The sequence below is a fragment of the Thamnophis elegans genome, chromosome 9 (genome assembly GCF_009769535.1).
Source record: "Thamnophis elegans isolate rThaEle1 chromosome 9, rThaEle1.pri, whole genome shotgun sequence".
NCBI lineage: Eukaryota > Metazoa > Chordata > Lepidosauria > Squamata > Colubridae > Thamnophis > Thamnophis elegans.
This window is the reverse complement of record NC_045549.1, coordinates 40,935,047-40,959,549: the sequence shown is the minus strand read 5'-3', so window position 1 is coordinate 40,959,549 and position 24,503 is coordinate 40,935,047. Positions and strand designations below refer to the sequence as shown.

The 24,503-nt window shown below is 39.1% G+C and overlaps 1 protein-coding gene across 5 annotated transcripts in view; it reads right to left on the bottom strand.

Annotated features, from left to right (window-relative positions):
• ANKRD50 (ankyrin repeat domain 50) overlaps positions 1–24,503 on the bottom strand; it is a 63,135-nt gene that overhangs the window by 5,229 nt on the left and 33,403 nt on the right. For all 5 annotated transcript variants that reach the window (XM_032223711.1, XM_032223715.1, XM_032223712.1 and 2 more), the window contains exon 4: positions 1,032–4,582. In XM_032223711.1, the coding sequence (XP_032079602.1) occupies positions 1,035–4,582 (3,548 nt within the window). In that variant the 3' untranslated portion in view covers positions 1,032–1,034. The remainder of the gene's footprint in view (positions 1–1,031; positions 4,583–24,503) is intronic.

The following is a 24,503-nucleotide window of genomic DNA, read 5'->3' as shown; positions in this document are numbered from 1 at the left end:
TGACTGGTTTTCCTAAAGATCAACATTGGTATCTTTTCAAATGTATAATGAAATGTTGAATCAGAGAAATTTTGTACAAAACTTATATTATGTGACCTTCAATGTCTCCATGGTTCTGTGATTTTATCCAACTTCATATCTCAGACAAATAATACTGTGGCCACAAAACTGCATTAAAGAACTATTAGTGTTTGCAGATTTTTTTCCCTATCTCTTCAATAGATCATTATCAAAAAGTACTAAAGCTATCTTATTTGAAATTTTTGTTACAGAAAAATGCATGGTCATTTGATAGCTATAATGCAATCCTTTCAATTATCTGGGACTTTACCAAAACATATCCTTTAGTCTTCTTTTAATTAATTTCCTAACCAAACAATGAGAGGTCATGAAAAATAACACTCTGATATCAAAGTTAATAGCATTTCATTCAACTCTGGATTAATGGCTACTTTAAAACAAAAAGATTAGTTTGGGAATGTTGTAACAAATCCATGCTACTTTGTACTCCTTTTTGTTATTCGCACGGTTTCAACTAATTATTTTATAATTTATTTTAGGACCAAAATCTGAAGCATAATTCAGTTACATTTAAAACAAAAGAAAATTGGGTATTTCACTTCAGTATAATCATGAAGCTACTTTCTAAATAATTAGAAGGAAATTAAGTGTGTTTATAGCTGTCAGATGCTTTGATTAATCTAAAGAAGCAACAATATTAATGATCTCATTTAAAGTTTTGATTTTAATTTTTGGCAAAGCATTAGGGTGCCCATAAATTCACTATTTGGCTAAGGAAGGGTCGTGGCAAGCAGAAATTGTCTCAAGGTCCATAAAAGTCAAGTTGTGAGTCTATTAATGTCCACATGGATGTGGTTTAATGCAATCAACATAAAATGCCTCTGGCCATTTAATAGTTACATGGTATATAAGCTATTGTTCAATGGAAAATCACCGGTTCTTTGATTTCCAATCAGCAACAATGTCTAACTAAAAACTCTTTGAACAGGACAATTCTAAAAGTTGCTCACCTTTTACAATGGTGTTTCTTTCTTGTAACTGAAGCTTGGGTCATTTCCCTCAATCTGAAGTTTTAAGGCTTGTTTAAGGCTAAATTCTGTTTCTGCAGATGGATAGCCTTCCAAAACCTCCTGATGCCCTCGATCCTGGACTGTTCGTGGAACAGATACTCTACCAAGAAAAACCTGATTGCTCTGAAGATGGTAGTTTGGATTTGTCATTATTCCATTTCTCTTTTTTTGCTCTCCACTTTGTTGATGGATCAGGAACTGCTGTTGGGACCGGCAAACTTCTTGCTGGGCTGAAGGGACTAAAATTTTGCACTGTGTATCAGCAGACATATTTTTAAGAGGCACGGTAGTGCCACATTTGGCAACAGATGTCTGCTTATCAAACTGAGTCATTTCATATTCTAAAACTTTTGGTTGTGAGGAAGTGGTTGGTTTTACTTTTTTCCCAGCAGATCCGGATTTGTTGGAGCTCTCCGTTTTCCCTGTTTTGTTTTGTTTTGTTGATTTTAGATTGGGTTTCACTTGGCCCCATTCAAATTCACTATTTGGCGAACTATGATTCTGGCTTAAAGAATGAGTGGTGGAAGAAGGTGAAACAATGGACTGTCTACTTCTACTGCGGGGCAGTGAATGCTGCTGTATTTGTTCTGTGAAGGACATATTGTGGAAACTATCAATAGGTACTGTTTGGGCAGTTGTTGTAGATGAAGTTGTACGAAGAGATGAGTTTTTTGAACTTTTCAGTGAATTATTAGATAAAGAGGACTTCTGTCGGTCAACTGTTGAATCAGGGGATTCAGAAGGAGAACTAAAAGCATGAGATGGGCCATTTGACAAACCACGCAAAGCAGCTTGTACATCGCCCCCACCAGTGCTCCCTGAACTGTTTGATTTTATCGTTAAGGATTGCATTTTTGAAGGTACTGATTGCAAAGGTTTTTGCTCCATTGTATGGATTGGGGAAGGAGTGCATCCATTTAAACTAGAAGCACCATATTTTTCCAGTAGTTTAATTATTGGCGTGTGCCCGTTCTTTGCAGCAACACGCATTGCTGTGCGCCCAAACTGATCTGCGTGATTTGGATCAGCACTATTTTCCAGTAATATCTGCACCACATCAATATGTCCTTCTTGGGCTGCAATGCAGAGTGCAGTAGCACCTTGATTGCATGTATGATCAACTAAGGACCCGTGCTCAATCAAAAGCTGAACTACTTTGACGTGTCCCTGCCATGCTGCCGACTGTAAAGCTGACCGTTTCTCATTGTCTGATGCATTTATATCAGCATGGTATGTTATCAGCATCTGTACCATCTCCAGGTGGCCCTGCCAGCAGGAAACATGGAGTGCTGTCCTTCCTTCAGCATCACTTGCTTCTACATTTGCACCATTTTCTAAAAAGTACTCAGCCATTGATAGCTGGTTCTCCAAGGCCAGGATGTAAAGTGTTGGCCGGCCATCAGCATCTTTATAGTTCACATCAGCTCCATGGCTGAAAAGTAGTTCAACTATATCTCTGTGCCCTTCTAAAGCAGCAACACGGAGTGCATTTCTCCCATCATAGCCTCTATGATCGATATTAGATTTATTTTCCAGTAAAGTCTGCACACAGTCATAGTGGCCCTCCTGGGCTGCCAATATGAATGGTATACGTCCATCATTATCAATTTCATTAGTCCGAGCACCTTGTTCTATAAGTGCTTCACATATTAATCTGTGACCTTCAAAAGCAGCCATATGCAAAGGTGTCCATCCTGCATCATCCCTATGGTTTTCATCTAATCCTCTATCTAGCAGAGTCCGTACTACTTCAACATTACCTTGAGCAGATGCTATGCTAAGAACTGTCCGTCCTTCACTATCAATGCTATCCACAGCTGCCCCCCAAAATAATAAAGTATTTACAACTGAAGCATGGCCCATTGACGCTGCAGCAAGAAGAGGGGTGCGACCATTGTTGTCAGTATGATCTACATCTGCTCCACCTTCCAGAAGCAAATCAACAACATCTACATGCCCTTCATAGGCTGCTACTAGCAGTGGAGTCATTCCATCTTTGTCACAATGATCCACCTCAGCTCCCCTGTCTATTAAAAGGCTGACAACGGAAGCATGTCCCTTGCTAGCAGGAACACAAAGAGCAGCAACTGAGAGAGCAGTCCTTCCATCCACATCCTCATGATTTACCTCTGCACCATGGTCTAGAAGATGCTCTACAATTTCTTTATGCCCCATGTACGCCGCTGCAATTAAAGCAGTTCTCCCTTCATTATCTGCTTTGTTCACCTCAGCTCCATGTTGCAACAGATTCAGTACAATATCTTCATGTCCTCCCCAGGCTGCTGCTCTCAAAGCTGTTCGACTGTCAGCATCTGCACAGTCTACTTTTACACCAGCATACAGAAGTGCAGAAACAACCTCAGTATGTCCACCCCAAGCTGCAGATCGCAATGCTGTCCATCCATCATGGTCAGTATGATTTATGTTAGCACCACATCCAATCAAACAATTTACAACTTTGGTGTGTCCTTGCCGAGCAGCTAAAGTAAGTGCTGTCTGTCCAAGTGTATCTTCAATTTCAAAATCTGCTCCTCTAGAAACTAACAAATTCACTACATCAAGATTGCCACTGTAGGCAGCATTGGCCAGCAATGTTCTTCCATTTGAATCACATTGATTTATTGAAGCACCATTATCCAATAAAGTTCTAATAGAATCTTCTCTTTCTAATGCTTGTTGCACAATGCAAGATGTCCGATCATCTTCACTATTAACATGAGCACCAGCTTTTACTAGCAATTGTAAAACTTCCTGCTCTTTGGGTATCAATGTCAACAAAGAATCTTTAACAGGAGTACCATTCCAGATCATCCATAAAGCTAACTCAGAAGTTTCCAGTTGTAAATTTGAATCTATTAAATGCAAAGCAAATTCTTGTGCTTCCAATGGTGCTAAATCCTTGGCTCGACATGTATAACTCATTGCTAGCATTCGGTGTCCCTCTGCTGCATTGCATAAATACTTTTGTGTACAATGTTTTACATCCAACAACCATTCTGCAAAACTGTAGTGAAAAAGGATCTTTGTGTTTCCTAGACCATCAACGAGAACTTTTGATAGAACATCTAGTTTGCGCTGGAAATCTTCCATAGACAATGCCATATTTTTGGTCCACACGGCATGAAACAATTCAGTTGTTGTAAGTGGTCTGCAAGCAGCAAGGATTACATTCAGAATAGGTTGGACTTTTGCAAACTGTTTTCTCACAAAGAGTCTCTGACAAAGCCAAAGATAGAGTCCATTTAACGTTCCAGGGATATCACGAATTTCTCTTAGCATAATGAAATTTTCTACTACTCCATCTAGGACACGCTCAAGGTACAGAAAGCAACCACTGCTTTTAATGTGAAGCTGATTCAACATTTCTGCAGTTTCTTTTGTGAGATGTTGTCTCAGGGCTTCTTCTTGATCCAAACGATGAAGAATATACTGTTGGACATCTTTCACAATATAGGCCTTCCTGAGGTCATCAAGACTTATTTTTCGAAAGCCTAGACAAAAATAAGAGAGACAAAAAGGTAAGCATTTCATAAGTTTAATTTCAAACAAATTGTACTTATTTTGTTAGAAATTTTAAATTTCCTTACATGCGACACATCAGATATATCTAATATTTCATGAACTACTTAATTGCACAATGAAGGTTTTTCTTTAACACAGGATATGTTTTTAATACTTTATAAAGCAAGATTACATACTCACAATCTCTAAACTTGCGATATGATAACTAATTCACAACCTGAGTTTTGGAATTTGCTGGATCACAAAAAGATTCTTTATTCCATTTGCAAGATTATTAACCATGATTTGCCATTTGTCCATCTCTATAATATTATGACTTTTTTCAAGTTAGAAGTTCACAAAATTAATTTTGTAACAATCAAAATGTAATTTAAATTCTATTATTTTTCTTAAGAGAACAGACAACTCCATTTCATTAGGAATGTGAAAGGAATGGGAAAATTCAGATGAAAATGGCATTAGCTCTACCCAGTCAAAAGAAACCTGTAGAAATGGATAAATAGTAAGGATTTTGAGAATGCAAAGTGAGCATTCTGTTTCCACTTGAAAATATTTAATAATACATGAATTAATTTATTAATTGGAAAATATTAAACACAAGAATGAAAGTAATACAAAGTAAAACAGGCAAAAAAGAAAAGAGAAAAATGAAAATGAATGAAAGAAAAAATAGCAATAGCAGTTAGACTTATATACCGCTTCATAGGGCTTTTAGCCCTCTCTAAGCGGTTTACAGAGTCAGCATATTGCCCCCAACAACAATCCGGTTCCTCATTTTACCCACCTCGGAAGGATGGAAGGCTGAGTCAACCCTGAGCTGGTGAGATTTGAACAGCCGAACTTCAGAACTGGAGTCAGCTGAAGTAGCCTGCAGTGCTGCATTTAACCACTGTGCCACCTCGGCTCAATATATAAAAGAAATGGCTTTCAATCTTGCTTTTATCAATTATTAAATTTTAACTTGACCACTCTATCTAAAGTTAAGACTCTTTTCTTTCTACAATCTATCCTTTCTAATCAAAATCATATCATTTTTTTACATATTAACTCTTAATATAAGTTTTCAGTCATGAATAAGTATGGATATTGTAATCAAACAAATCATTTCAACAAGTTGGATCATCAATCCTCTATCATAAGTATTGCCAAACCTTCCCATCTTTTTGCATAACAATAATGTCAATGCAGTTATCATATATAGAAACAATTTTCCATGGCTTATCAAACATCCCAAAGGAAGAAGTTCTGGTTTCAGTTGAATTATAATAATTAGCATTCTCTGAATCATTGTATGTTTTTGGACCCAAAATTTTCTAGCTTTGCCCATGTCCACTAAATATGATAAAAAATTTCCTTTTGTTATTCAGATTTTCAATAGGAATTTGAAGTGCCCTTTTAAAATATATACTAATTCTCTATTAATATATACTAATGATATATCATTTAAAAGTTGTATTTAAGGTTATAACACAGTGTAATTTCATTCCTTTCAACCATGTATTTTTCCATTGTTCTACTGATATACTATAGCAAAAGTTTTTAACCACTTTATCATACATTCCTAATATGTTTTTTTTTGTGTTTTGAATTTTAAAAAAGTATACACGTTAACAATCACATGTTCGTCATTTGTACACAATTGTGTTTCAAATAAGTTTAATAATGCTCAATACTTTACATTTTGTTACCTGTTTTACATTTTTCAGATAACTATAAATAATAAAACCATTGATAATTATGTCCTTTACCACCAATAGGTCTCTTGATTTTGTTTTACATTTATTTGTTCATTGATGGCCTAGCATATTCACCCCAAGGTCAGACCTTGCAATAATAATAGTAATAGTAATAGTAATAATAATAATAATAATGAACATAAGCCTGAAAAAGTCACTGAAAATCAGATGGTCAAGATCCTGATACTGATAGACTGTATCTGCCCTGAAAATCAGGTGACAGAGGATTATTACAAGTGAAGCAAACAATTGAAGAAGAAAAACATGCACTGGCTGATTATTTAAAAGAAAGTCAAGAACATCTATTAATTGAAGTAAAGAACAAAAATCTACTGAAGGCCCAACAGACGAAACAAGAATACAGAAAAGATGTGATAAAATCAAGAATGGAGAGTTGGCAGAACAAAGCACTGCATGGCCAATTTCTGGAAAAAAAAAAAGATAAAGTGGACAGTGAACAAACTTGGTTATGGTTAACAAGAGGTACATTAAAGAAAGAAACAGAGTCACTAATCCTGGCTGCGCAAGAACAAGCTATCTGCACAAATGCCATTAAGGCCAAATTGGAAAATCCTCTGATGATGCCAAATGCAGACTTTGCAAAGAAGCTGATGAAACTGTTGATCACATACTCAGCTGCTGTAAAAAAATCACGCAGACTGATTATAAATTGCGGCACAATTCAGTAGCACAAATGATCCATTGGAATTTGTGCAAAAATTATAATATTAAAACAGCAACAAACTGGTGGGAACATCAGCCTGAAAAAGTCACCGAAAATCAGATGGTCAAGATCTTGTGGGATTTTCGCATACAAACAGACAAAATACTGGCGCATAATACACCAGACATCACACTGGTTGAGAAAAATAAGGTCATAATCATAGACATCGCAATACCAGGTGATAGCAGGGTCGCTGAGAAGGAACATGAAAAAATTGCAAAATACCAGGACTTAAAAATTGAAATTCAACGACTATGGCACAAACCAGCAGTGGTAATTGGCACTGGGTGCTATTCCAAAAGCACTGGAATTACATTTAAAACAGTTAAAAATTGACAAAATCACCATCAGTCAAATGCAAAAAGCCGCACTGCTTGGATCTGCACGCATATTACGAAAATACGTTACAACGTCCTAGGCCCCTGGGTAGGGCCCGACTAGTAACCAATGCCAAATCCAGCGAAACAACTGGCCGCTGTGATACAATTGTATAATAATAATAATAATAATAATAATAATAATAATAATAATAATAATAATAATACTCCGCCGTTGCCGGTCCCAAGCCCGGATGAGAAAGGAGGAGGGTTGGGGTCAGGTTGGCATCTGGTCCCGTAAAAAAACCCCGGCCAACCCATACAATATGGTGAAAAAAACAAATAAGAATTCCATACCGCATCGGTCGTCGCGCGGGTTAACAAGGGCCGCGGCGGATGTTGGGGTCCCTGGACATCCGTCGACAAGTGGGCTACAAGTGGACCAGCCAACAAAACGACAAAAATATAGTGCAGATGAAAACCGTGCCATAATGGCCTGTTACTACAACTCAGAGCCAGAAAAAAGAGGCTATTTAAAGCGAATGTATGAATTATGGAAACAACAATATCCAGATTCAAATGTTAGTGAACAACGACTAGCAGATCAAAGGCGATTTATTATACGGAATAAAGTGTTTAGTGAAGTTGAACATGAGGAAATTCAGGCAAATTGCAAAACCCAAAAAACAATATCACAAGCGGAAATAACTGATACTCAAGACACAACTAAAGACATTATAGTAGAACTCCCAGAAGAAGCTCTCGGGGAGGAAATAACATCACCACCACTAGAACCAGTTATCACTGAACCAACTGATGAACTAACTCAAAAACAAAAAGAATTGAAGGATAAGATCATGGAGCATTTTCTGCTTAATGAGGAAAGGCAACGTTTACCATCACTAAAAACTGTGCCTAAGAAAATTTTGGCCCCTATCATGAAAATGGTTAATGCAGTGTTTTCAACAATTGAACCGGGATCCATCTTGGAAACAAACCAGTTAATGTACAGCGCAGCTGTAATAGTCACTAATGAACTAGGCATTAAAATTAAAGTACCTAGTCACACAACAGAAAAAGCATCAAAGCCAAAGTGGAAAATCCGTTTAGAACAAAAAATCAAAAAATTAAGGGCAGATGCTAGTAACTTAAAGAACATGCATGAGCAACGGCTTAAAAACAACAAAATCATAGATCGGCTAATCAGACGATATAGATTGGATACAAGAAACATCAATGAAGCTGTAGAGATTGTAAAACAGCAGATAACAGCAACAGTTAGAAAAATTGAAAGATATGAGGCACGAATCATCCAATATAAACAAAATCAGCAATTTCGATCAGACCAACGGTGTTTTTATCAAAGTCTTAATGTAAATGGTGACACCAAAAGTGAAAAACCAGAAAAACAGGCCACAGTTGAATTCTGGAAAGAATTGTGGGAAAATGCAAAGGACTACAACAAGGAAGCAAAGTGGATACATGACTTTGAGAAAAGCATTGGCAACAAGCAAATGCAAGTATTAGAAATAACAACTGAGATGGTCAAAAATCGAGTTAAAAAGGTAAAGAATTGGACATCACCTGGAAAGGACCAATTACATGGTTTCTGGCTCAAATATCTGACCAGTTTACATGCAATATTGGCCAGGCAACTGAATGAAATTTTACAAAAGGGCCAAATTGATGAATGGTTGACAACTGGAAAAACATACTTGATTCAGAAAGATGCAACTAAAGGAACAACACCTGAAAACTACAGACCAATAACATGCTTGCCAACAACCTTCAAATTACTCACAGGCATTATTGCAGATAACATGATGGATTATTTGGAAACAAACAACATCTTGCCAGTAGAGCAAAAAGGCAACAAAAGAAGGAGCAGGGGCACCAAAGATCAGCTTCTAATTGATAAAATGATATTAGAAAATTGTAAGAACAGAAAAATGAACTTGAATATGGTCTGGATTGATTACAAAAAGGCATTTGACTCACTGCCACATAGTTGGATCATAAAATGCTTAGAAACAACTGGCATTAGCAAAAATATTACATCCTTTACTGAAAAGGCGATGAAACAATGGAGAACTGAGTTGGCAGTAGGGAATGAGATCTACGGAATAGTTAATATCAAGCGAGGAATTTTCCAGGGTGATTCACTTTCACCTCTTCTCTTCATCATCGCAATGATCCCACTATCAATAATCTTAAAAAAAATGAAATTAGGCTACCAAACAGCCAAAGAAGCTGAAAAAAATTCACATTTACTATATATGGATGATTTGAAACTCTATGGAAAGTCAGAAATAGAAATCCAATCATTGACAAACACAGTCCGAGTATTCAGCACCGATATTTCAATGCAGTTTGGCATGGAAAAATGCGCCACTGTATCCATAAAAAGGGGCAAAATCACTGCATGTGAGGGAATTGAAATGCCCAATGGCCAATTAATTAAATGCAAAGAAAATGAAGCCTACAAATACTTAGGCATTCTGCAGTTGGATAACATCAAGCATGGAGAAGTAAAAACTATTGTCAGGCGAGAGTACACCAACAGAGTTAGGAAAATTTTGAAATCTAAATTGAATGGTGGAAATACAATCAAGGCCATAAATACCTGGGCAATACCAGTTATAAGATACACAGCTGGTATAGTTAACTGGACACAAGCTGATTTGGACCTTTTGGACAGAAAAACCAGGAAACTAATGACAATGCACTACAGTTTACATCCACGTGGTGATACTGATAGACTGTACCTGCCCCGAAAATCAGGTGGCAGAGGATTATTACAAGTGAAGCAAACAGTTGAAGAAGAAAAACATGCACTGGCTGATTATTTAAAAGAAAGTCAAGAACATCTATTAATCGAAGTAAAGAACAAAAATCTACTGAAGGCCCAACAGACGAAACAAGAATACAGAAAAGATGTGATAAAATCAAGAATGGAGAGTTGGCAGAACAAAGCACTGCATGGCCAATTTCTGGAAAAAATAAAAGATAAAGTGGACAGTGAACAAACTTGGTTATGGTTAACAACAGGTACATTAAAGAAAGAAACAGAGTCACTAATCCTGGCTGCGCAAGAACAAGCTATCCACACAAATGCCATTAAGGCCAAAATCGAAAAATCCTCTGATGATGCCAAATGCAGACTTTGCAAAGAAGCTGATGAAACTGTTGATCACATACTCAGCTGCTGTAAAAAAATCGCGCAGACTGACTATAAATTGCGGCACAATTCAGTAGCACAAATGATCCATTGGAATTTGTGCAAAAATTAGAATATTAAAACAGCAACAAACTGGTGGGAACATCAGCCTGAAAAAGTCACAGAAAATCAGATGGTCAAGATCTTGTGGGATTTCCGTATACAAACCGACAAAATACTGGCGCATAATACACCAGACATCACACTGGTTGAGAAAAATAAGGTCACAATCATAGACATCGCAATATCAGGTGATAGCAGGGTCGCCGAGAAGGAACATGAAAAAATCGCAAGATACCAGGACTTAAAAATCGAAATTCAACGACTATGGCACAAACCAGCAGTGGTAATTCCAGTGGTAATTGGCACACTGGGTGCTATTCCAAAAGCACTGGAATTACATTTAAAACAGTTAAAAATTGACAAAATCACCATCAGTCAAATGCAAAAAGCCGCACTGCTTGGATCTGCACGCATATTAAGAAAATACGTTACGACGTCCTAGGCCCCTGGGTGGGGCCCGACTAGTAACCAATGCCAAATCCGGTGAAACAACTGGCCGCTGTGATACAATTGTATAATAATAATAATAATAATAATATAATAATAATAATAATAATAATAATAATAATAATAATACTGCCCTCCGAGGATCTTTACCCCTACGAGGAGCTTTACATTGTCATGGTGAAGGGGCTTGCATGCTTTAATGATCCTAAGAGCTATGCTGAACAGGTGCAACCATATCAGACAGGTCTCGGGTGAAGGGCCAGACAAAATTTGCTCCATTCAAATATGGTGAATACAAAAAAAAATAAAAAATGAAATTTATGCCAGCTGATCTGTCGCCCAGATTAACAAGGGTTCCGTTGGATGCTATGGCTCCTGGGCATTCTGCGCAAAATGAGCTACAGGGCTCAGCTGCTTCTGCTAGGCAACCAGGGCATGGAGCTGACAAGCTACTGAAAGAAAAAGCAAAAAAGCGAAAAGGGAAGAAAACATCTCTATTATGAAAGCTTACTATCAGCCTGAGCCAGCAAAACGTGGATTTCAAAAATGAATGTATCAGATTTGGAAGGTGAACCATGTGGACTGTGATATCAGTGAACAAAGGCTAATGGACCAACAATGTGTAATTCTAAGCCACAAATTTTTCACTCCAGCAGAATTAATAGGAATCGAAGAGAAAGCAACTAATGGTCTGAGTATACCAACAAAGAAGAGTAACATCAAGAATGATTTGCAGATTCAAAAGCAAACTGAGGAAGAAAGGGAAGAAGAAGATGCTGAAATGGATGAAGATAAAGAACATGGAAACACTAAAGAACAAACACCAACAGATACCAACAGAGAGCCGAGGTGGCGCAGTGGTTAAATGCAGCACTGCAGGCTACTTCAGCTGACTGCAGTTCTACAGTTCGGCTGTTCAAATCTCACCGGCTCAGATTGGATTGTTGTTGGGGGCAATATGCTGACTCTGTAAACTGCTTAGAAAGGGCTGAAAGCCCTATGAAGCGGTATATAAGTCTAACTGCTATTGCTATATTGCTCAATTAGCTGAGAAATAAAGCATCAAATGGAAGATGTTGAAAGAACATGTTTGCCAAAGCTGAATCAAGTGAACCAGAAAGAATTGAGAAGGTACTAAAAAAGGTCAATGAGGCTGTGCAAACCATTCAAACCACCACATTAGTTGAAACAAACCAGCTGATGTATGCAGCAGCCTTCATAACCACCAAAGAATTGGGTTTGAAAATACAAAAGAACCAAAGAGGCAAGAAGAGGAAACCTAAATGGAAAATTCGGTTGGAATTGAAGAGAGAAAAAATTCGTGGAGACTTGAATAACTTGAAGAACCTAAGGCAAGGTCAGCTAAAGAACAAGCAGGTCAAAAGCAGCCTGGAAGTAAGATACGATTTGGAGAATAAGGAGATTGCGGTAGTAATTGAAGAGCTGAAGCAGAGGGTTGTTGCCGTTGCTGAAAATATTAAAAGATATGAAAACTAAGTAACTCAGTTCAAGGAAAACTCACAGTTCAGAGCAAATCAGCACCAGTTTTATAAAAGCTTAGAAAGTGGAGATGGAGTAACAACAAATGAAAAGCCTGATAAAGAGAAGCTCTGAAATTCTGGAAGAATTTGTGGGAAAACAACAAGAATCACAACAGAAATGCAAAATGGATCAAACAGATTGAGGATTCTATTAAAGTGCATAAAATGGAAGATGTGAAAATAACAAAAGAAATGGTGCAAAGACAGTCAAGAAAAGTGAAGAACTGGAGTGCACCTGGACCAGATGAGTTACATGGCTTCTGGTTAAAGGCACTTACAAGTGTGCACAAAAGATTGACAGCCCAAATGAACAAGATCTTAAAAACACCAGAAAATGATAAATGGATGACAACTGGAAGGACATTTTTGATCCAAAAAAGATAAAGAAAAAGGAAAGGATTCTGGAAACTATAGGCCAATACCCTATTTGCCAACAACATACAAGCTCCTTACTGGTATCATTGCAAACCAAATTTATGGATACTTGGAAAGAAATAACTTACTTCCTGTAGAACAGAAAGGATGCTGCAAAAATTAAAGAGGAACAAAGGACCAACTGCTGATTGACAAGCTAATCCTAAAGAATTCAAAGAAAAGACGAACCAATCTGTTCATGGCTTGGATAGACAATAAGAAAGCGTTTGATTCAGTTCCCCATAGCTGGATCAAGAAATGCCTGAAAATCTTTGGCATCAGCAGCAACATACAAAAATTTATGGAAACTTCAATGAACCTCTGGAAAACGAAGCTAATGAAGAAGAACTGGGTGAAGTTAAACGAGGCATTTTCCAGGGCGATTCCCTTTCACCCCTACTTTTTATACTCTCAATGCTACCACTGACAATCATTTTGAAGAAGATGAACTGTGGATACGAACTTGCAAAAAAAGTACTGAAAATTTCGCACTTGGTGTACATGGATGATTTGAAGCTGTTTGGTAAAACAAAAGATGAACTGAATTTATTAATTGAAAGCACAAAAGAATTTAGCCAATGGAATGCAGTTTGGAATTGACAAATATGCAACAATGGCAACCAAAGCAGACAAGGTCATAGAAGATGATGGAATAGAACTTGAGAATGAAGAAATGATAAAGGCAGTAAAACCAGAAGAAGGGTACAAGTACTTGGGGATTTTAGAGGCCTCTGACTTAATGCATAATAAAGTCAAGGAATTAACTTCAGCCAAGTACATTCGATGAATTCGCAAGATATTAAAGTCCAAATTGAGTGGAGGAAACATCATAAAAGCCATAAATACCTGGGCTATACCTGTGATTAGATACTCAGCAGGAATAATTGACTGGACCCAGATGGAGTTGGACAATTTGGACAGAAAAACAAGGAAGCTTATGACAATGAATCATGCTTTGCACCCTAAAAGTGATGTTGACCAATTATATCTACCAAGAGCAGAGGGTGGCCGAGGACTCCTACAAGTAAAACAGACTGTGGAAGAAGAAAAACACAGCTTGAATGATTACATCCAGAAAAGTGAAGAACCAATAATTAAGGAAGTAAATAAAGGAGGCCTTTTAAAGACAACTAAGTCAAAAGCTGAATATAAGAAAGAAGTAATTGAGAAGCGAGCTGAAAATTGGAAAAACAAAGCTATGCATAGCCAATACTTGAAAAGTATTGAAGGCAAAGCTGACCAAAAGCTAACTTGGAACTGGTTAAGATCAGGAGCACTGAAAAAAGAAACAGAAGGCTTTATTTTGGTAGCTCAAGAACAAACCTTAGCCACAAACTGCATAAAGGCAAAAATTCAACATGTTACCACCAACAGCAAATGTCGTCTCTGTAATGAGAAAGACGAGACAGTCAACCACTTGATCAGTGGGTGCAGCAAAATTTCACAAACTGACTACCTACAATGCCATGACCGCTTTGCTAAGATCATTCACTGGAAATTGTGCCAAAATTTTGGATTTGAGTACAGCAAAAACCACTGGGAACATCAGGTTGAGAAGGTTTTAGAGAATGAGAAAGTCAAGATCTTGTGGGACTTCAGAATTCAGACTGACAGGCACTTGGCCCACAACACACCTGACATAATAGTTGAAAAGAAAAAAGTATGGTTCATTGACATTGCAATACCTGGAGATGCACGAATTGAAGATAAACAACAAGAAAAAAATCACAAAGTACCGGGACCTGCAAATTGAAGTTGAGCGACTGTGGAAAAAGAATTTTTTTTTGTCCCGATTGTAATTGGAGCCCTTGGAGCAATACCTAAAGGGCTACCTCGCTATTTGGAAATTTTAAATTTATCAGACTTGAACATTCTGATTCTACAAAAAACCACCCTACTTAGAACAGCTTATATCCTCCGACGTTACCTTAACAGTTCCTAGGTCCTTGGTTAGGACACGAGCTGTTGAGCTACCAACCAGTCCCAAAGGCTGTGAATCTCACCAAAGATTAACCACATATAATAATGCAACAGTTACATCTCACAGTCTACATGCCTCAATAAGCAGTTATATGTTGAAATTCATGACAGAATAATTAGAAAAAAGACTGAACAATTATAATTTGTTTAGAAAGGTTGCCAGGAGAAAGCCTCTTCTAAAAAGAACATGACAGTACAGCTCAGATTTGCAAAGTTATATCTGAACAAATCACAAGACTTCTGGAACAATGTCCTTCGGATAGATGTGTCTAAAGTGGAGATGTTTGGCCATAATGCATAATGCCATGTTTGGCAAAAATCAAACACAGCATATAAACACAAACATCTCATATCAACCATCAAGCATGGTGGTGGAGGGGTGATAATTTGGGCTTGTTTTGCAGCCACAGGACCTGGGAACTTTGCAGTCATTGAGTTGACTCTGAACTCTTCTGTATACCATAAATGTCTCTATATTATAGAGTCAAATGTGAGGCCATCTGTTTGACAGCTAAGGGGTCATACAACAAGACAATGAGCCCAAGACACAAGCAAATCTACAACAGAATGGCTGGAAAAGAAAATCAAGGTCTTGCAATAGCCCAGTCAAACTCCAAAGCTCAGCCCAATTGAAATGCTGTGGTGGGACCGCAAGAGACCTGTTGTCAAGGCAGCCTCCCTCAGTAACCAAGAAAGAAACCACTCAACTCCATTTTGCAGAATTAAGAGTACTTTTACTGGTCATGAGTAGATAGCAATAGCAATAGCAGTTAGACTTATATACCACTTCATAGGGCTTTCAGCCCTCTCTAAGCGGTTTACAGAGTCAGCATATTGCCCCCAACAACAATCCGGGTCCTCATTTTACCCACCTCGGAAGGATGGAAGGTTGATTCAACCCTGAGCCAATGAGATTTGAACAGCCGAACTGCAGAACTGCAGTCAGCTGAAGTAGCCTGCAGTGCTGAATTTAACCACTGCGCCACCTCGGCTCTTAGCAGCTAAGCAAAGCAAGATCTAAGGCAAAAGCGTGCGTAATCATAGATATCAATATGTGATCCAAACCCCTTCCCCTGGTAACCCCATCCCATGGTCCAATCCGCACATCCCTCAGGTGCCATGTGGGAGATATCATCAAAAAGCATCATCAGGTTGGTATGCTGGACAGTTGACCTTGGCGGCAAATCCTCTATCTGCAGCATGCGCAGTAGATGGTGAGAACAACTCCCTTTTTACAATCACTCCTGTGCTGAATACTTCCCCACCCAAATACTATGCCCCCCTCTCCGTTTCAATGGCAGCCAAAAGCAAGCAGCAAAACAGAGGCTGACATCTGGCCCTCCGTCAGGAAAGGAAGTCATCCCTGCAGGAAAACAAACAAACACACAAATAACACAAAACAGGAACAAGAAAAGGTAGAAATGTAAAAGTCAATTCTGGTCAGGGCTTATCGGAGTAGGCAGAGTAGAATTTACGCAACAGTCTAGGAGCCCTAACGTGGGACCTATCGACCATTCAGCTTGTGAGGGGGAAAAATGTTTCCAGGAGACTAGATATTGAATTTGATTTCTACGTTTTCTAGAGTCCAAAATCTCCTTAATCTCAAAATGTTGCTCTCCTTCAATGAGAAGAGGTGCAGGTGGTGCAGGTAGAGGAACGCGCAAAGAGGAAGTGTGTTCTGGCTTTAAAAGGTTTACATGAAACACCAGGTAAACACGGTTAAGATACTTTGGTAGTTCCAATCGCAGAGATACAGGATTAATGATCTTTACAATAGGAAATGGACCGACGTACTTAGGTCCCAGTTTCGTAGACTTTTGGGTGGTTTGGAGAAACTTGGTAGACAAAAGGACGCGATCTCCGATTTTGTACTCTCTTCGTTTCGTCCTCTTCTTGTCGGCCTGTTTCTTGTGCGCTTGATGAGCAGCTTCCAAGGCCTTGTGGGTCAAAGGCCAGATTCGCCAGAGCTGGTCACTCCACTCGGAGAGAGACAAAACTTGTGGTTTTTTTCGGGGCAATTCTGGAATAGGTAAAAAATCATGGCCAAACACTATTCTAAAAGGGGTGAAACCGGGGCTGCTGTGCACAGAGTTGTTGTAGGTCAATTCAGCATGTGGTAACAACTCAGCCCAATTATCCTGCTGATAATTAATGAAACACGGAGGTACTGTTCCAAAACAGAATTAGTCCGTTCACAAGCCCCGTTAGTCTGAGGATGGTGGGCAGAGCTTAGCCCTGGGCGGAGCCAATCAACTTTAAAAACTCCTTCCAGAACAGGGAGGTGAATTGGACCCCCCCCTATCCAAAATTATGCGTTCCAGTACGCCATGTAGACGGTATGCGTGCGTAATAAATAATTCACCCAAGGATTTAGCTGACGGGATCTTGGAACAAGGCACAAAGTGAACTTGTTTAGAAAACAGGTCCGTGATGACCCAAATCATGGTATTTCCTTGACTTTCTGGTAATTCAACAATGAAATTCATTGATAACTCCTTCCACGGGGCTTCAGGATGGGTTACACCTTGGAGCAGGCCCTGGGTTTTCCTGGTGGGCGCTTCGCGGCAGCACATATGGGGCAACTGGCCACATAGGACTCAATGTCTTTTTTCAACGAAGGCCACCAAAATTGTCTTTTAATGAGATGCAGAGGCTTTACAAACCCAAAATGGCCTGCCATTCGCGAATCATGGGCCCGCTGTAGAACAAAAGTTCTCATGCTAGCAGGAACATACACTTTAGCCCCTATCCAAGCTAGACCATCTTTCATAGTACATTCATTTGAATGTTGTTTAAACCAGTCATCGGACTCAAGGCCTTCCTTGAGTTTGCAGATGAGGTTGGTTGTGACCTCGAAATTAGAGTTGCTTTGGCTTCTGGTAACCATCGGAGCAGCAAGACTCTTCGCCGGGATAACCTGGTGAACCACGCTAAGCTTTGAGCTGTTGTATTGTGGGAGTCTGGATAAAGCATCTGCCATAAAGTTCCTCCCTCCCGGGATGTACTTCAGGGTGAAATTGAACTGGCTGAAATGTTGCGCCCACCTCATCTGTTTAGGAGATAGCTTTCGAGGGGTTTTCAATGCCTCCAAATTCTTGTGACCAGTCCATACTTCAAAAGGGTATTTAGCCTCCTCCAGGAAATGTCGCCAGGTCATCAAGGCCACCTGACAGCAAAAGCCTCCTTTTCCCATATAGCTCATTGTCTCTCTGTCTCAGTTAGTTTTCAAGAGGCATAAGCGCAAGGCTGCAGGTTCCCGTCAGTGTTTGTTTGTAGTAACACTGCTCCCACTGTTACATCACTAGCGTCAGTTTGGACGATAAATGGTGAATCCATGTCTGGGTGTTTCAAAACTGGTTCAGCAGCAAAGAGTCGCTTCAGTTTTTTGAACGCGGCTTGACATTCCATAGTCCAATTTAATGGCTTCCCCGGTTTGGGTTTGGCATCCCCTTTAGACTTTAGGTGGTTTGTAATGGGTAGGGCAATGCTGGCAAATGAGGGAATAAATTGACAATAAAAACTCGCAAATCCCAAAAATTTTTTTAATTGTTTGCGGGTGTGGGGGGGGGGATCCATTCAGTGACAGCTTGGACCTTTGCTGGGTCCATCTCGATGCCATCATGGGAGATACGATAACCAAGGTAATCAATTTTTTCCTGATGAAATTCACATTTAGATAGTTTGGCATATAGTTCCGCTGCCCGAAGTTTCTTGAGCACTGAACGCACCAATTTTACATGTTCTTCACGTGTTTCCATGTAAATAAGGATGTCATCAAGATAGACCATCATGCCCTTGTACAGGTGCTCATGCAAAACTTCATTTATCAGTTGCATGAAAACAGCTGGTGCCCCCTGTAGGCCAAATGGGAGTACTCGGAATTGGAAACAACCAAGTGGGCAGTTAAAAGCAGTTTTCCATTCATCTCCCTCTTTACTTCTGACTCTGTAATAGGCTTCTCTTAGGTCCAATTTCATGAAAATCTTTCCTTTACCCAATTGGGCCAACATATCCTTCATTAAAGGTAGGGGGTAGACATTCTGTATACACACAGCATTAAGGTTTTCGTAATTAACACAGAGACGAAAGGAGCCATCTTTCTTTTCTCTGAACAACACTGGAGCAGCCACTCAGGGCCTAGCAGGTTCAATAAACCCCCTTTGCAAATTTTTGTCAATAAATTTCCGTAATTCATCAATTTCACGGGGGAGTCATCAAATAGATCTGGGGTTTTGGACGTTTTACCCCGGGGAGGATATCAATGCTGCAATCAGTAGCACGGTGTGAGGGTAATTTATCACAGGATTTTTCACTGAAAACATCTCTTAGGACCCAATATGCTTTTGGGATATTCTCCTCCCCCTCAATTTTCTCTTGCCCTGCGGCTGCTAGGTTAGAGTCAGCGTTATTATATTTGGGAGCTCCCCCTCTCCCTCAGGGGGTGTAGCAGATTGGATGCGCAACCACCCTTTCTTCCAATTGATGTGTGGGTTCCATTTACGTAACCAGGGTAAGCCTAATATAAGAGGCCGGTCCATTCCTGGTGCTACAATAAAACTTATTGTCTCTTGGTGAGTTCCCATCCACATGTCTATTGGTTCAGTCACAAAATGGGCAGGGCTCCCCCCAGCTATTGAGCCGTCCATCTGGCAAAAAGCAATTGGGACTTTTAAAGTTTTCAGTTTCAGGCCCAATTTTTCCACCACTTCGGGGCTAACGATGCAACATGTGCAACCCAAATCTAAAAGGGCCAGCATTTTTTCTTGCACTCCAGTAGAGGGCACTTTAAGTTCAACTGGGATAGTCATGGGGCCCAATCAGGAACTTACCAGACGTTCGGTGTCAGATTCGGTTTCACTTTCTTCCAATGAGGGTGATTCTTCTTCCCCTGGAGCAGGGCGGAACTGCGGATTAGGTTCCACCCCTTTTATGGCGGTCTCCCTCCTCTTCCCAGTCAATTTATCTGGCTTTCTCTCCCCCCTGGCAGAAGTTTTGGGCTCATCTTGGTGCGGCAATTTGCTGCTCGATGCCCCTCCTTCTCACAATGTAAACAGATGATCGGCCTGGGCTTGCTTGTAGACCCACTTTTCCTTCCTTTAGGAGCTCCTTGGGGGGCGGGGTTGGGGGGAGTAGCCTTCTCTTTTTCACTATCTTTGCGGTAGTTGTCTCGGGCTAAATCAATCTCCACATCTGCAGCCAATTCATACCAAGGCTGCAATCTGCCGGGGGGGGGGGGCTGTTTACACAGTTCTGGTATATGTCTTTGTTTAACCCATCTGTAAACCCATCCATCAAAGCCTCTTCGGACAGACAATTCACGAAATTCTTGAGTATATTCAGCAACTGGCCTGTTCCCCTGGGTAAGGATTTTAAATCTAATTCTTGCTTTTCACTCCATCATCAAAGTGTTTTCTCAGGGCGGTCATAAATCTATTATAGTCTCTCAGTAGGGGGGAGTCAGCATTATGCAGGGCCACCATCCAAGCAGCTGCTTTATTTTCCAACGCCATCGTAACTATTCTTACCTTGGCCCCCCTAGTTGGAAGATCGTCTCTGAACTGTTGCATGTAATTCCATACTTGGAACAAGGAAGAACCCTAAATCTTTAGATTCTCCCCCAAATTTTACACCAAGTGGGGGAACTTTAGCCATCCGGTGTCTGCAGGAGACCCTCCCCCACTTGGGATATTTCTGGTGGCTGCTGCTGCTGGGGTCAGGGCTGGGTCATCCTGATCAGTTCCACCTTCTGCCCCCCAGGCTCTTCTTGGGCAGAACAGGCCCTCTGATCTTTCCTCTGTTTCTGGGAGATCTGCTTCTTTTTCAGGACTACTCTCACGGAAGCATCGCCTCTCCCAAGCCTCTTCAAAGAACTTCATAGCCTGGGACATCATAAGGTTCTCCTCATCTGCCTCCTGCCAAGCAGCTGCGGGTCGCCTCTGTTTCCTCATGGTCATACTTCTGTCCCACTCCCAATGTCCATCTGGGGCAAATGGATCATTCTTCGCTCCGTTTCCAAAGGGCACGAGGATGCAGCCGCTCCCATATCGTCCTCCTGGTCCCAGCCTTGGTGGGACATTCTTCAGGGGTTTGGGATTTTGTTGCACTCCCCTCGGAAGGTGTTAGCTCCGGGATGAGCGTGAAACTGAGATCTTGCTTAAAATGTCAAGGCGGCCTCCCTCAGTAACCAAGAAAGAAACCACTCAACTCCATTTTGCAGAATTAAGAGTACTTTTACTGGTCATGAATAGATAGCAGCTAAGCAAAGCAAGATCTAAGGCAAAAGTGTGCGTAATCATAGATATCAATATGTGACCCAAACCCCTCCCCCTGGTAACCCCATCCCATGGTCCAATCCGCACATCCCTCAGGTGTCATGTGGGAGACATCTTCAAAAAGCATCATCAGGTTGGTATGCCGGACAGTTGGCCTTGGTGGCAAATCCTCTATCTGCAGCATGCACAGTAGATGGTGAGAACAACTCCCTTTTTACAATCACTCCTGTACTGAATACTTCCCCACCCAAATACCATGCCCTCCCCTTCCCGTTTCAATGGCAGCCGAAAGCAAGCAGCAAAACAGAGGCTGACACCTGTACACAAACAAATGCCCACAAACCTGAATGAATTGAAGAAATATTATAAAGAAAAGTAGTCCCAAATTCTTCCACAACAATGTGAGAGATTAATAATGTCATACAAGAAACATTTCAACTTTTTGCTGCTAAAAGTGGTTCTACAGGCTATTGAATTATAAGGTGTACTTTGTTTTTAAACACACGGCTTCTCCATTTTGGCTTTCTTTGTAAAATAAATAATGACACTGTAATATGCTATGTGTTGCTGTTCATTTGAGGTTGTATTTACCTACTTTAAAGAACTGTTAAGGACCATGTGATATTTTTCTATCCTGAACTCAAATCTCCTTTATTCATTGAATTGAATAAATATATATATTTCAATTAATCAACCTAAAGGAAGCTGCTGAGAGAGAACTACTAACCTAAGCACCTATTTGCCATGCAACTACCAAGACATAACAACATCTATGCAATAGTTAGGATACTTTTTTAAAGAAATGAACTACTTGTGAATACTAAAGCTAAAGCCTGTAAACCTTGAAATGACAGTTTGATTTAAATTATTCCCAACTTTAATGATGCATTGTTCAACCTTTGCCATCTGTAGGTTTTTGTTTTATTCAGGCTAAAGTCTCTAGTTTATTTTGCATTATGAAATTGATATGGACAGATTATAGTTAAAGTTCTTTTGAATATACACAAAAAAATTGCTTGTAGCATTTTATTCTGAATCCTGATCATTCATTAGAAGTTATAGATGTGGGAAGTAATTAAAATCATAATTACAGATCTATATGCAAAAGCAATAGCCCTTTTAGCAATGCTAAAATAATTAAGACCAGGTGCTAATGAAACAGCTGTTTGGTGATTTATTATTTCACAAAGGCTTCAACATTTCTGCAATGCGAAATAAGAAAATAGTAAATGGAATAATAATCCATGGATCATCTATCTACATTCTAATTTGTTAAAATTGCTTTGGTTTGTGGTCACTGATAAATTCTTAAGAATACATGAACAAAATCTAAATCAGATTTCAATCAGATCGTAAGAGTGATTGTCACATAACTCACATCAAAAGAGACTGACTTTGCATTTTTCAGTTCATAAAATGACCCTCAACTCTGTCCTTCAAATTATATTTGTGAAATAAGATTTGTTCAACATAGCACTATTGTTTTAACTTTCGCTAAGCCCTGACCAGCCTGTATTCAGGAAATGCTTTGCAAGGCCACAGTATAATCATATGCTTAATTTAAATCTGTCAATTGGTAGTTGGATGTAGCTAAAACAGAAAAATAATACAAGTTAGTGAACATTACACTGGGATGGAATCATTTCTCATTTAATAAATTTGTATTGAAATTACTTTAATGTGCCCAACACATAACTGCTTTTGAAGCTAATTTCACAAGTTTTAATGATGCAGGTGGCTTCTAGTTGGTTAGTAAGCAACATGCAAGATATTCCAGGCTACCTGTGCTCCGTGCATGCTCACTTGGGCTGCAAATTGGTTCTAGCTTACAGGTTAATATTCAGAATATTTAACTTTATAAGAAAGCTCACTGTAGGACTATGGATCAGTAACTACCTTTCCATTCAACTTTCTTTACAGGACAGTCATTGTGTGGAAAATTAAGAGAATATGCCTTAGATATCTCCCTGAAATCCTAGAGAAAATCTAACATATAAACAAATGGCTTATTGCTATTAGAACTCCAATAGACTCCAGTACTTTTTTTTGTTCTGTACAAATCCAGCCTTTGTAATCTCTAATGCAGGCTTGATTGTGATGCCATTAATATGACTTTATGGGTACAAGAACTTTCTCAATTTTAACACTCTCCCGTATAATGCATTAACTGCTTTGGGGTTGAGCAATTAGCTTCACTTTGGCTGAAGCCACAGTTCTTCATAAGGCTTTTAGATCACTCTGATTCATTGTCTGAAATTGTTTCTAAATGTGCACAATTATAATGCTGATAGCCTTCACTTAATGACCAGTCATTCATTTACTGTTAAAATTGATGATGGCATTGAATGGGTAGAACAAGTAGTCTTTGCAATTATGACATTGCAGAATCTTGCAATCATATGATTTCCATTTGTGACTGCTGGTTTCCTACTAGCAAATTCAATGGGGTAGCTGGCAAGAGATTGTGAATATGACCATGTGATGTCACACTTAATGACATTGTGGAATTCAGTTAACAACAGCACTGAAAACCACACAGTGGCACGGCCACAGGACATTGTGCTTTATGGGCACATTGTTTAATTATACAGATTTCGGTTCCAAGTAGCACTATCAACTGAGAAATATTATAAAAACTAGTGTTTTTAATTTTTGTTGATTTGTAGTTCTATATTTTTATTTTATTTTTGTAAATTTACTATAAATTATTCCTTCTTTAAAATAATACTTTTGATTTGACACTATGCTCAATAAGTGTCATCAACTGGTACAATATAGCGTTTCCAATTCAGCACACATGACCTTGGAAAGATATCAGTCCGGAAACTGCCTTAAAATAAAGTTTATTTGTATTATTAGAACATTCTTTTATCAGCTCAATCTCATACAGAGATACATACCTTTTTTTTCTTGTGTCATTCAAATGATGGCTTTAAATTTGGCATTACTTTTAGAAGTGTTATAGTTTTCTTGTAATTTCTATTGAATATATCTCCTTATTAACTACATTCACATACAAGAGATAAATAACATTATATTTTTAACAATAGTGATCAAAACAACATGTGAAAATACATTCTTACATTCTGCAAGACTTAAAAAAAAGTCTATTTCACAATGCAAATTCTGCATTGTTCAGATTTTTCTTACAGTAGAAGCATTATTTGCATATCCGCCCC